This window comes from Hippocampus comes, unplaced genomic scaffold (assembly GCF_001891065.2).
Source record: "Hippocampus comes isolate QL1 unplaced genomic scaffold, H_comes_QL1_v1.1 scaffold123, whole genome shotgun sequence".
Lineage (NCBI taxonomy): Eukaryota > Metazoa > Chordata > Actinopteri > Syngnathiformes > Syngnathidae > Hippocampus > Hippocampus comes.
The window spans coordinates 1,999,476-2,012,037 of NW_017804997.1; the positions used below are offsets into that span (position 1 = coordinate 1,999,476).

General features: G+C 40.0%; 1 protein-coding gene across 2 annotated transcripts; it reads right to left on the minus strand.

Moving 5' to 3' along the window:
- Positions 1–739: 739 nt before the first annotated feature.
- prkab1a (protein kinase, AMP-activated, beta 1 non-catalytic subunit, a) lies at positions 740–8,616 on the minus strand. Of its 2 annotated transcripts, none has more exons than XM_019894017.1 (8): positions 8,487–8,616; positions 6,957–7,143; positions 5,336–5,505; positions 4,923–5,016; positions 4,733–4,847; positions 3,772–3,905; positions 2,247–2,315; positions 740–1,274 (listed from the first exon to the last, which is right to left on the minus strand). In XM_019894017.1, exons 2-8 carry the CDS (start codon positions 7,104–7,106, stop codon positions 1,197–1,199), a joined length of 810 nt encoding a protein of 269 aa, XP_019749576.1. In that variant the 5' UTR covers positions 7,107–7,143; positions 8,487–8,616; the 3' UTR covers positions 740–1,196. The 2 variants fall into 2 exon arrangements, with proteins under 2 accessions (XP_019749576.1, XP_019749568.1); XM_019894009.1 differs by lacking the exon at positions 4,923–5,016 and adding an exon at positions 5,151–5,244 and having other exon boundaries at positions 8,487–8,615.
- Positions 8,617–12,562: the final 3,946 nt, after the last annotated feature.

Sequence of the window (12,562 nt, forward strand, 5' to 3'; positions counted from 1 at the left end):
TATTTTTTTTTGTTGTTTTCCACCAATTAGTAGGCCTTAGACCGCGACTGAATTCTCATGACCTCACGGTACAAACGTTCTACATTCCATCGTGGTCATTGTCATGCAAAACAAGACAAATGTCAGCGCTATTCAAAATAAGTCACTGATTACAACGTCAACTTAAATAAAATAAAAAAAAAAAAAAACAAAAAAAACAAAAACACATGATCCACTTCAAAATGAAGAGGGGTGTGCGGGGGAGCTGGATGAGCACAAGCTAAAGAATCAAAGGAAATACAACAGTGGAAAGCTACCACAGTGCACTGTGTTCCCTTCACTGACTTGTACGTCACATTCTGCCTGTTCTTGTGGAGTAAACATAAGATTCACGATCAACCCTTTGAGGGACAGTGGTTACTACAGTGGGCAGCTTATGTTATCAGGTTGCAGGGTGCATGAATGGGCTCAAGAAAACATTTTTGCTCTCATGTTGAACATGCTTCGGGACCTCCGAAATCTCTCGATCCATTCCATAAAACTAGCAAGTCACAAATGTCGAACCCCCGACCAGGAAAAGTGAATTGGAATGCATCCTAAGTGTCAACTACACTGTGATATTGAAAATCTGATGTCACATAATAATGGTGTTGATGACTTTGTTGATATATTGCAATATCATCTTTCTATTTTTTTTAATAATGTTAAGATTACAGGCTATTAAAAAATAATGCAGGTTTGTTGTCATAAGTGGTGAGTGTTGTTGTTTTGTTTTTTTGTCATTGGCTGAAACGTATTGAGAATGTGTCCATGTGAGTATTTACAAAGCAGACAGGGTTGACGTGAGACGTGTCTTCAACAGAAAATATGTGCCTGTGAATAGAAATGATCCATCCTAAAGGTGAAAAGGTTTGTGCAAAATCAAGTGACTCCATCTCACAACCTGTGTACACGGGTACTCCTAAACAACGCTGTCCTTGCAAAAAAAAAAACATTTCATGAATCGCAAATGTAATTATTTTGTTCCTACTATTTTTCTCAAGTCATCTTGTCTACAAGGCGCCTATCTCAACAGTGTGAAATGAATGCGATAACAAAAGATTTCAACATTTGTCTACAGTGTACCATACAGTAGATTAAACAGGTGAAAGGTTTTATCCATCCATAGGTGGACGAGTATTGCTAGTTGACTTCACAGGTAATACTGGCGCGATCAGTCAGATGGGTTTGTAAAGTAAGGTGGTGACGTACTTCTTTTTGTAGCGATGAGTTGCGCTAAGCACCATCACGCCATCCTGTGAAAGAAAGAAAGAAAAAAAAGACATCCATTCTGTAGCTGTGATCGGAAATTAGTCTCGCTTTGTGGATTAAATGTTACCCAGGAGAAGTCAGTGGCGATTCATGATTATTCTGAACCTTTCTAACTTCTTAGTCAAGGAAAAACAAAAATGCAATTTAAATATGAGATTATCGAGGATTCTTAAGGATTGGAAACAACACTGGGGACAATCGTGCACATGTTTAATTCATACTTTTTTGACAGCCGTTAAGCACACGCTTAAAAAAAAAAAGTTCAGGTACATTTTCAACATGTCACAGATTGTGAAGGTGGACATTATTTTTAAGATCGGAAAGCAAACATGGATTAGAACAATGAAAAACAATGAAAAAATATCAAAGAGCCTCACGGCAGAAGGACAGACAGCACGTCGAGCCCGTTTTATTCACCGAACATGTTTGTCATTGTTTTCATCGATAATTCAGCGTTTTACCAAGCACTTGCTAAACTGTTTGATCACAGTTGTTTATCTGCAATCAAACACCTGTGTCGCTCTGAAGTAAAACACACACACACACACACACACACACACACACACACACACACACACACACACACTGGTACAGACAGATCCAAGTGGAAAAAAATGCCGGTCTGAGCAGCTGTCACTGATACGGAAAGTACGGAGTGTGACTCAGCTGGGAAGGTGCGAACGTGGCACAAGTGTGCGCTTTCACCACTTCTTATTCCCGTATTTAACCCACCATGTGTGCTCTGTGTCAATCTTGGCAACTAAACACGAGTTTATTTTTCCGGTCATGCTGAGAGAATATAGCATTCCCTCTCCTTGAGCTTCTTCTGATTGCAGCTTTGTTATCGTGGTTGGCATTCCCCCGGATCAACAGATCAAGGCAATGCTCGTGGTTTCCGGTAAAAACAATAACAATACATCCCTTTCCCACCGGAGACCACAGGAAGTAGACCGTACCTTAATGGAGAGAGCGTAGAGGTGGTTGAGCATGACATGGTTTGGCTCTGGAAGGAGTGCAGGATCACACTAGGCACAAAAAAAGGAATAAATAAAACTCCTAAAGTTTCAATGGTAACTCATTGCATTGGTATGTTCTTTTTCTACCAACCTTTTAACCCTCTGCACTAATCTAACGAGACTTACTATGGGGCACAACCAGTAATGATTCAGCAGTTCTGTGCATGGAAATACACCATGGCAAGTTTAGGTTGGGAATTTAGTTTCAATACAAAAAAATATATCGTATTTTCCGCACTATAAGGCGCACCTAAAAGCATTAAATTTTCCTAAAAGCCGACGGTGCGCTCTATAATCCGATGCACCTTATGCATGGTGTTACACAGTCTCTTTATATTCCTCATTGTGTTGTTTCCCTGTTCGTGTTCCTATGTGATCTAGTGGTGATTATTAGCAGGAACCAATTATAAGTTCTGCCTGACTAATTGACATGTTCATTCACCAACACACACTCAAATCAGACAACTTTGTGAGCTCTGCGCAGCCATTATGAAACAAAGATAATACCAAAAAGCATAGTTGACTATTGACTAAACGAAGGAAGAAGGAGACAAGCAAGACTTCAAAGTATATTTTGCCCGTTGTGGATGCGAGCCCACGAGGTTTGTGTGCCTTTTTGTCCAATCAATTGTCTTCATCATGTTTGCCTTTCATTTATTGTTTTGTCATGCCATTTGTATTTATTTGTTTCGTGTCCATGTTTGGGACCAGTTCTCATGGCTTTATTACAGCTGCAGCGGTTGTGAAGGCTCAATACAAATAAAGCTGTATTCCCTTTAGCGTAGCTCCATCTAGTGGATGCACAGCACAACCACAGCCACTATTGCAGCTTATAATGCAGTGAGCCCTACACAGTATATGAAAACAGTTTTAAAATAGGCCATTCACTGAAGGTGCGCTTTATAATCCAAAGCACCTCATTGTGCAGAAAATATGGTAATAATGACATTCATAACAAACAACAGTTCACACGCACATTTACACATTTGGGCAATTTGGAGTCTTCTTCTACCCAACACATGCAAACTGCACACGAACATGTTCCAGGAGATCCTGACTGTAAGTGCTAAGTACTCGTACACTGCCTTGAGGTCAAAATTGGACACTACATTAGCACTTTCCAAATGGATTAATTTAATCTGACTACAGTATATGAAAACAGTTTTAAAATACGCCATTCACTGAAGGTGCGCTTTATAATCCGATGCACCTTATTGTGTAGAAAATATGGTAATAATGACATTCATAACAAACAACAGTTCACACGCACATTTACACATTTGGGCAATTTGGAGTCTTCTTCTACCCAACACATGCAAACTGCACATGAACATGTTCCAAGATGGAGCTCCTGACTGTAAGTGCTAAGTACTCGTACACTGTCCTTAGGTCAAAACTGGACACTGCATTAGCACTTTCCAAATGGATTAATTTAATCTGACGGAGTTGCACTGTGACTACTTACGGATATTCCAGTGTCTTTGTTAAGGATGACCTGGAGCAGATGAGGTGGGAGTATGGGTGGAGACTTGAACTTTTCCTCTTGTTTTGGAACGTACGCATCCTGGTGATACGGCCCAGGGGGAGAGCTGGAGAGGTCTAATGCACGGGTGGAATAAGAAAACAGATCACGACAACTTTTTTTTTTTCAATTTTCACAAATTATAATGTATGTTGTTTTGTGTGTCGCGTAAAAGAAAAAAAAATCACAGTTTTGTTTGGAATGCGTCAACATTTTGCATTTTTAATAGCACTCCAGATATCGATTGTTTTGTTTATCAAGTGATGGTAAGGCACCACTTTTCATAAGCTTCACTACAATCCAGGCTTGCTTTATTCTTCGCATTTTTGGAAACGAGAAGATGTCTGGGAGTTGTCAATTTTCACAAATTGCAATAGCATGTCGGTGTTTTGTGTGTCCAGTGAAAGAAAAAAAAAAGAATCACAGTTTTGTTTGGAATGCGTCAACATTTTGCATTTTTAATAGCACTCCAGATATTGACTGTTTTCTTTGTCAAGTGATGGTAAGGCACCACTTTTTATAAGCTTCACTATAATCCAGGCTTGCTTTATTCTTCGCATTTTTGGAAACGAGAAGATGTCTGGGACTGCTTGGAGACGCCTGCGTGGGTCTGTGTTCCTCACAAATAACAAGCCCTGGATAAATCCTGATTGGAAGGAAAGACTATTTTTAAGGAGAAGGAGGAGGTGAAGAGGAAAATCAGAGAAGGGGAGAGTTCAGGTTCAGTGGTAGAAAAACATCATCGGAGAAGTCTGGATTGGAGCAGCCTGAAGATCATCTCAGGCGATAAAGACGAACAAACACTTCGAGCTCAATGAAGCGGCAGTGGCTAAACAAACTCAAATCCCCTGTACATAAAAGGCCAGCGCGGACTTGATACGGGTTACCGTTTGTTCAAACTCACCTGACATGTCTGAGCACTTCTGCGAGTCCACCATGAGAGCGTCAAACACCTCAAAGTCGGTTTTCTTCACCTGGATGATGTTATTGACTGTACCCATTTGACTTGTTACAACAGGCTGTCGGGGAAAAAAAAAAAAGTAATTTAGAAAGGAGCATGAAAACTACGGTAAAACTGCTTCTTCATTGCACACCTCAGCTGGGTCGTGAGTCCACTGCCCGTCTACGTAAAACTTGTACTGGTGTTCGCCTTCAGGTAGCTCCACAATGGTCACAAAAGTGTTTTGACTTTGACAACAACAACAAAAAAATGATAGTAGAATACCCATTTGACTTGTTACAACAGGCTGTCGGGGGAAAAAAAAAAGTAATTTAGAAAGGAGCATGAAAAACTACGGTAAAACTGCTTCTTCATTGCACACCTCAGCTGGGTCGTGAGTCCACTGCCCGTCTACGTAAAACTTGTACTGGTGTTCACCTTCAGGTAGCTCCACAATGGTCACAAAAGTGTTTTGACTTTGACAACAACAACAAAAAAATGATAGTAGACAATACAACCATTGGCAACTTCAACACGTACTCCGAAAGACCTTCCCCCACTCCTCACCTGCGAATCAGGGGAATCTTATTGGCCCAGTTGTTAAAGGATCCAGACAGGTAGACCTCTTTGCCGTCACCTTTCCAGCGAAAGACGGTTGGTCGGTCTAAAGTTGGGTCTTTGTCTTCCACGTCTAAATCTTGCCTCCATGCTAGGAACTCTTCTTTCTCTAAGGGGGCCTGCAGTGAGCATAAAGCCACAGGGTGACATTGACTTACTCACGAGCTACAACAGCATTTCATGGCTACAAATAGCTAATACACAAAAGGTCCATCTCAACAAGTATACAAAATACCGTATTGGCCCGAATATATGACAGCCCTGATTATAAGACGACGCCCTCTTTTCAAGACTCATGTTTGAAAAAAGACTTTTTGAACACCAAATTATTTTTTATCCAGAAAACAATTACAGTACATCTGAAACAAATGATTATAACAATATATTTGAGAGAAAAGCATGTTATTTTGCATCATTCCAAAGTTAATATATGAACATTTAAATACATGTATGGAAACTAAAGTGCAATCACATTCGTGAATGAATGGCTTCTAGTTTTTGAAATGTAAATGACATCATAACTTCTCCTCAGCTGCCGGTTAACCTGGCAGATCTTCGACCCACTTTTCTCCAGATTGTTGCTACGTTTCTCCATTTTCTATTATCTCTTCTATTATTTTCTTCTCTTTTCTTTCTTACCGCTATTTTTTATTTTTCTTCTTCGTGCTACCGCTATTTTTATTTTTATTCTTCGTGACAGGGGTTCACTTTGGCCTGGGGAGTCAAGTTCAGCATTCGCTTCAATGATATCTGGCGCCATCTAGCGTCGTGAATGGGTAAAGATCAATTGGTCTTCTACCAACATGAGCCCCACTTTTTCTTCTTATTTCAATGCAAAAAACACCGTGTTATATTAGGGCCAATACGGTAAATAAATACATAAATAATAACTTTTAATTTCCCATATTTCACTCAGTATAATAAAAAGGGGAAATTGCAATGGTTTTACTTTTTCAATGGAACAACGTTGCCTTGACTTACAAATTTAATGTCTTCCATGGTCACACATGCAACTCAAAACACTCAAATTTTATCTTTCCTCATGAAAAAAACAAATCCATCACATAATTACACAGAATGTGAACATTTTAAAAAGGTACGTCTATGATTAATTCATTGTGTGAATCCTTAGATGTGTGCACCTTGGCGACAAAGGGGAATTATGAAATCCAGACAGGGAAACAGGAATGGTTGCTTTAAACACACAACACGCAATGCACTTTGTTTGATGTTTAGTTTGGCAATAAACTTCAACTTCAGTGTCAATAAACAGCAGAAAGCGTTCACTATTTGCCAAACTTCTTTTTTTTTGGACAGCGGAAAACGAGCAAAAAAAAAAGATCAATTGGTCTTCTACCAACATTGTCAAACTTTAACTAAACTCATCCAAACATGACTTTCAAGACCTTGCTCGGTCATCTGGACGAGAAAAGAGTCATACCATCGTTTTTCCAATAAAGTAACAACAGAATTATCCAAAATGTGAATCCAGAAAGAAACTAATGGGGCTAGCAACCTCTAAACTTGTGTTCATATCACGTTATGTCTCTGATGCAAAGGCATGACCTACTTTCAGGTCTTCACTGTGAAAAATATCTGCATCTTCAGGGCTGTCCATGAGAATTTTGGGCCTCTCGCCATCCTTAGTGCCCCTGCTGTCCCTCCGCTGGGCCTTGTCCCCGTGGCCCATGGCAGCCCTCTCACTGCTTGTGTTCCCCATTGTGTTGTTTCGGGGCGGTCTGCTTCAAGGTGACTGACTGTAAGATTCAAGCAAACGTTGCTGCTCAAGGAAGCAATGTGCCACCTCATAAATTAGTTCATTAATGATTTATAGCTGTGATGTGGGAGTAGAGGTATTTTTTTTCAAGGATGTAAACGTTTTTTTTGACTATTAAACAAAAATTATAGTAGTATTAAACTAATACCTCAATGACAGTGTCAATAAAAATTGACCAGAATTATCTATGGAGGTCTATTTTTTTATATAGTTTGTGAATTATGTCTGATTAGATGTGAACAACGTCAATCAGTGAGTACACTGTACAGTAGTCAAGTAGACATTCAAGTATCTGTACTTTACTATTTTTCTGATGACTCTTTTTTTTCACGTCTTAGTTTGTCAAAATAGACTTCTTGCTTTTTAAGACTTTCATTGATGTACACGCCGTAAAAGAAGTGCATAGAGAGAGACAAAGTAAATCCTGGTTGAAATCTCAATTGATGTTGAAAACTTGTAAAACAGAAGCAAAACAAAAGCAGAGACAAACATGAACCTGGCAGCGTTAACGATGATGGCAACAGATTGGGAGAAGCAACTTATTCAGCATCCATGGCCTTGGTTAAAATCATTTTGACGTGGTCAGCTACAAAATTGATTGGTGGTGCAAGCATCATGGAAGTTGACATGCTTGAATCGCTTTCGCGGGCCACATAATATGATGCGGCGGGCCAGATCTGGCCCCCGGGCCTTGACTTTGACACCTGTGGTCTAGTATGAAAGAACACATACAGTACATTCAAGTGCAATTTTTCAAAATTCGTTATCATTAGCTAACCGAGCAATTAACTTTCAGTGTCCTCATTTATCAAAGCGAGTCTTGTTTACTTTTGCACTTTTGGTGGTTTTGTTGACGCCTCACCAACACTGTTACACAAAATAATCCTTCACTAACTTAACATGTTCAACCACCACGACTGACTTTGACATTAACAAACAATCGCATCAAACTTGAAAAACACTGTGCGGCATTTGTCAGTTAGTGATGACCTATAGTCCAATGTAAATAAACTATCGGACTAATTTGCATATTGGGTAGTAATAAACGAACGGTGTGACGTGGGACATAACAAATTGTGGTTTGCTGCAGGGTCATTGCAGTGGAACGTTTACACAGGGTGAACCAGAACCAGCGCGTATTTGTAAAGTTACGAAGACAAAAAGCGGTACCGTTATATTTGCTTAATAGACGGCTGCTAGCTAGCGGCTAAGATTAACGCTACCGTGTACGGTGTCATTGTAGTTCTGTGATATTACCGAATTATAACAGCGTCTGTATCCACCGAATAAAACGTGGACGTGCCTGTGCATATGGCCATATACCTGCAGAGTTACAGCGGTGATCGGTGACTTTGATAGTACGTATATTAGCTCTCCAGTCCCATTTCATCCAGCCAGCATAAACATAAACATTCGACCTGTGCCTCCTGCATTTTGCGCATGCGCAGTACCGCAAACACGCAACAACGTTGCGATGTTCACCAAAAGGGCAAATATATTCAATATTTCAACGTTTGCGTCTGGAGCTATTTCGTAGTCCAAAAAGTCAGCTCGGATGGGCTCCGGCATGCGCGCGACCCTCATGAGGTTAAACGGTTCGGGTCATGGATGGATGGAAAACATAAATACAGTACCGGAGACAAACGCATGCAATATATACATTTGACACTAGATGACAGCATAATTCAAGGGGCATGAATTTCTTCAGATACAGTACAGTATTTCAAATTTAGGCTACCGTTGACAGTATGACAGCATAAGCACACTTTGGTGGTGTACAAAGTTATTTTGAAGACGTTACAATAGTAAATATTACATTATACTATAATTTATAAAATACACCTTTAAATGCACAGTTCTAATTTGGGGGCAGATCACTTGCATATTCAAATGAGTATGTTGACTAAATTACTCATATACTTGATGACACCCGTTAACGCAGAAAAACAGTCTTTGCGCATTAAATTCAAACAGTTAAAGGTGTGAGCCAATACACATGCTCGCAAAGTTCTGTCTAGTTAGTGTGCAGATCTCACCCTCCAATTTGTCAGAAAAAGTCTGTCATAACTCTGTGGAGGGGCAGGGGCATCTTTTTTGCTCCATATTGTATACCAGTTTTTCCTCTCACCACTAACATGTCATGGATCTAATGATGACCCCCATGGACTCCAGCAACCACCAGACCCAAGTGTAAACTCGGGGCTTTGGCTCATAATGAGGCGCTAAATTAAAAGAAGAGTCCAGCAGGGCAATGAAAGTGGGTGGGGAGAAGGTTAGGCTCCACTGGGCCACAGATGAAAGTACATTTAACTAGACACTGTTACTTAGAATGTCTAAAGGAGATGGCATTTACAGGGAGGTCATAAATGTTTCCACTTGGATGCAATCAAATGTGAAACAGTCCGACTGAAATATAGTGTATATTCCAGCCGGGATTCTAAATTTAGAGGATGAGAGCGATGTATCTTTTTGTCATCCAAAGAATAAGTGTCAGCTTGTTAGAAGGCTGCCATAATTGCCTGCAGGGACACAGCAGGCTAATGGTTGCACTGAATGTGACATTTTTTTTCTTGTGGAGGTGGCTCTAAAAATATCCAGTTGGTGTCAATAAGATAATGTAACTGGTTGCAACAGTTCACACATAAGGTGCCGTATCCCCTTACGTTCCTATTTAACAGCACTCTCCTCAAAATTATGTTGGCACTTTGAAATGTTTTGAACCAAATGCAGTATTTGGAGTGTGGTCAAATTCTGAACATGCATTTATCAGGAAATATAAAACATTAATTATTTACAGACAAAAAAATGCTTTGAAAACATCAATGATAATCGAATGCATTATTTCAGAATAAAAGCCTTTTGAAATTTGTACATGTGACAGATAATGACAACATGAACCATATGGATGTTTTCCAGATGTGACCCATAGCAGATGACTAAATTTAATACAGCAAAAGGCCGGTCAAGAAGAGCATCACTGAATGTGTTATGAAGTAATTGCGTAACATCCTCAACAAAATGATTTTGCCTCCCACTCATGATCTCGAAATGTTTTTCTTGCTTCTTTATGATTTCCATTTTTCTGTTATGTCTCGATGATAGTCTGTCCCTTTGTATCACGGTGAGGCAGGTGCTTTTCGATAAAACGCTAATTTACTTTGGGGGATTTTTTTTTCTTTTTAAATATTTGAACAAACTTTTAATGGCTTATGGGTTAAGTAAAAATCCAGGGACCATGCTAGCTCAGTAATCAAGATTTGCATGTTGTATGTAAATACAATCCAGTGATTCTGATTATCAAGGGTGCCACGTGAAATTATCCAGTTTTACTTAATTTTTGTTTTTGTATTATTTATTTGTTTGTTGTAATTGATGGAAAGAATTCAACACGGCCGGTTCTCCTTTTGAAGTCTGTGTAGTGCATGAGCATGATGTCATTTCGGCATGTCAATTCTGCTCTCTCATTAGCAAATCCATCTGGCAGGTGATGCTGATCAGAGGGAAGGATTATTGCACAGCTGTGATTGCTTCTGGCATTGGTCAAAATAAAATGCCACTCTTAACCATTTGCCTCGCACAGATGCTGTATTCAAACTGCCGGTATAAATGTCCATTTTACATCGTTTTGTTTTTAATGTGTATTCACAGGCGCATTTCAAGTGTCACCGATCCTATATGACATCTTTGGGCAGATGTTTATGGGTTGTTCCACATGGGATGTGATTACCTCCACCTACGGACCCATCCATCCACTTTCTAATCCGCGTATTCTCACAAGGGTCGCGGGCGTGCTTGGAGCCTATCCCAGCTGTCTTTGGACAGTAGACGGGAGACACCCTGAACTGGTTGCCAGCCAATCACAGGGCACACAGAGACGAATAACGATTTGTGCTCACAATCACACCTATGGACAATTTGGAGTGTTCCATTAACCTGCCATGCGTGTTTTTGGAATGTGGGAGGAAACCGGAGTACCCGGAGAAAACCCACGAAGGCCCGAGGAGAACATGCAAACTCCACACAGGAAAGCCGGAGCCAGAATCGAACCCTGTACCTCTTCATTGTGAGGCCAATGTGCTAACCAGTCCTCCACCGTGCCATTACTTGCTGACCCACCGCCTGAAAATTTATCGCAGCCCACCTTTTTTGACGTTGAAGATCCGTACAATGATGACCTTGCACGATCAGTTTACCGAAAAAAAATAAGCTAAATTAATAATAAAAACAACACTATTGATAAAAAGGGCAAAAAAAAAAAACTGACAAATAATTGGCTCGTGGAAAACCTGTGAGCTATATAACCAAACAATTTATCCCAGCAGGGTCTGGCATACACACACACATGCACACACACTCTCTTTCTCTCTCCCCCCTTTGGTGCTGTAAGGCACAAAAGGGTGTGAAAGCAGCAGCTGCCCCCCTCAATTACAGTATCTCCCATATTTTTTGCAATCACACCTTAGTTCAGATTTCAGCCACACACAAACCTACAGAGCCTGCACATCATACCCGGATGACTGAGTTTCTATCCAACAGACATCTGGTTTGGGGCAAAGAGGCTTGTGATTGTCATGGAGGTACAGTATATCATTATATGCACGGTGTGCTGTGTTGGTCATCTCAGACATGACACACTATAAAAGCTGTCAGCTTTATATATATAGATATATATATATATATATATATATATATATATATTTCTTGGCACATGTGCGGCCCATCGAGTTCAATAATGTTTGTCGTGTATTCTCTTTCGGACTCGTTTCCCTTGTCTCCACAATTCGTTTCTGAAACAGTTGGTTTGATGGAGCCTTCTTCTTGCACCTGCTGGCAATTTACTCTTGCGAGTATTAAGGTGCAGCTTTAGCGAAAGGAAAATGCCCAGAATAATACTTGTCGCCATTGTCGCTCATTTGCTTTGCTAGTTGCCACTTGGTATTTGCTGTTTGTTTGGTTTTATTATTTTCACTTTTCGGAACTTGATGTGGGTTAGAGTTTGTTTTTTTGTTCATCACGTTCTTGTGTTTTTCTACTTGATGTTGACATACGCATTTGGTTCAATAATATACTGATTGCTCATCGTTTGTGGAGTCTGCTCTGTGATCCATCCTCCATCCTTTTCCAACTGGAACACTTTTTGCAGCACATGCAGTCAGCCAATTGTCCCACAGGTCCAAAGATAATGAATGCAATAAAAAAAAAATAAAAAAAAATCCCCCTGCTTATTTTATTACAGCTCATTCAGAGCCTTCATACCCTCCCAATTACAGAGGTGTCTCTGCATCAGATTAATCCTTTAACTCACTGTGGCTCAAAAATTAAAAAAAAACTGTAATTAGTCAACGTGGGGTATTTGACTTGTTGAAATTCTGACACAGTTTTCATATTCGACTATGCGT

What these genes read in the sequence shown, in the direction of transcription:
- prkab1a (XM_019894017.1), bottom strand. Translation starts at nt 7,106, where the DNA reads ATGGGGAACACAAGCAGTGAGAGGGCTGCCATGGGCCACGGGGACAAG. An exon ending in GAAGTGCTCAGACATGTCAG is followed by an intron (nt 3,906 to 4,732) that starts GTGAGTTTGAAC and finishes CCCGTGCATTAG; the next exon opens with ACCTCTCCAGCTCTCCCCCT. An exon ending in TCTACGCTCTCTCCATTAAG is followed by an intron (nt 1,275 to 2,246) that starts GTACGGTCTACT and finishes TTTCTTTCACAG; the next exon opens with GATGGCGTGATGGTGCTTAG.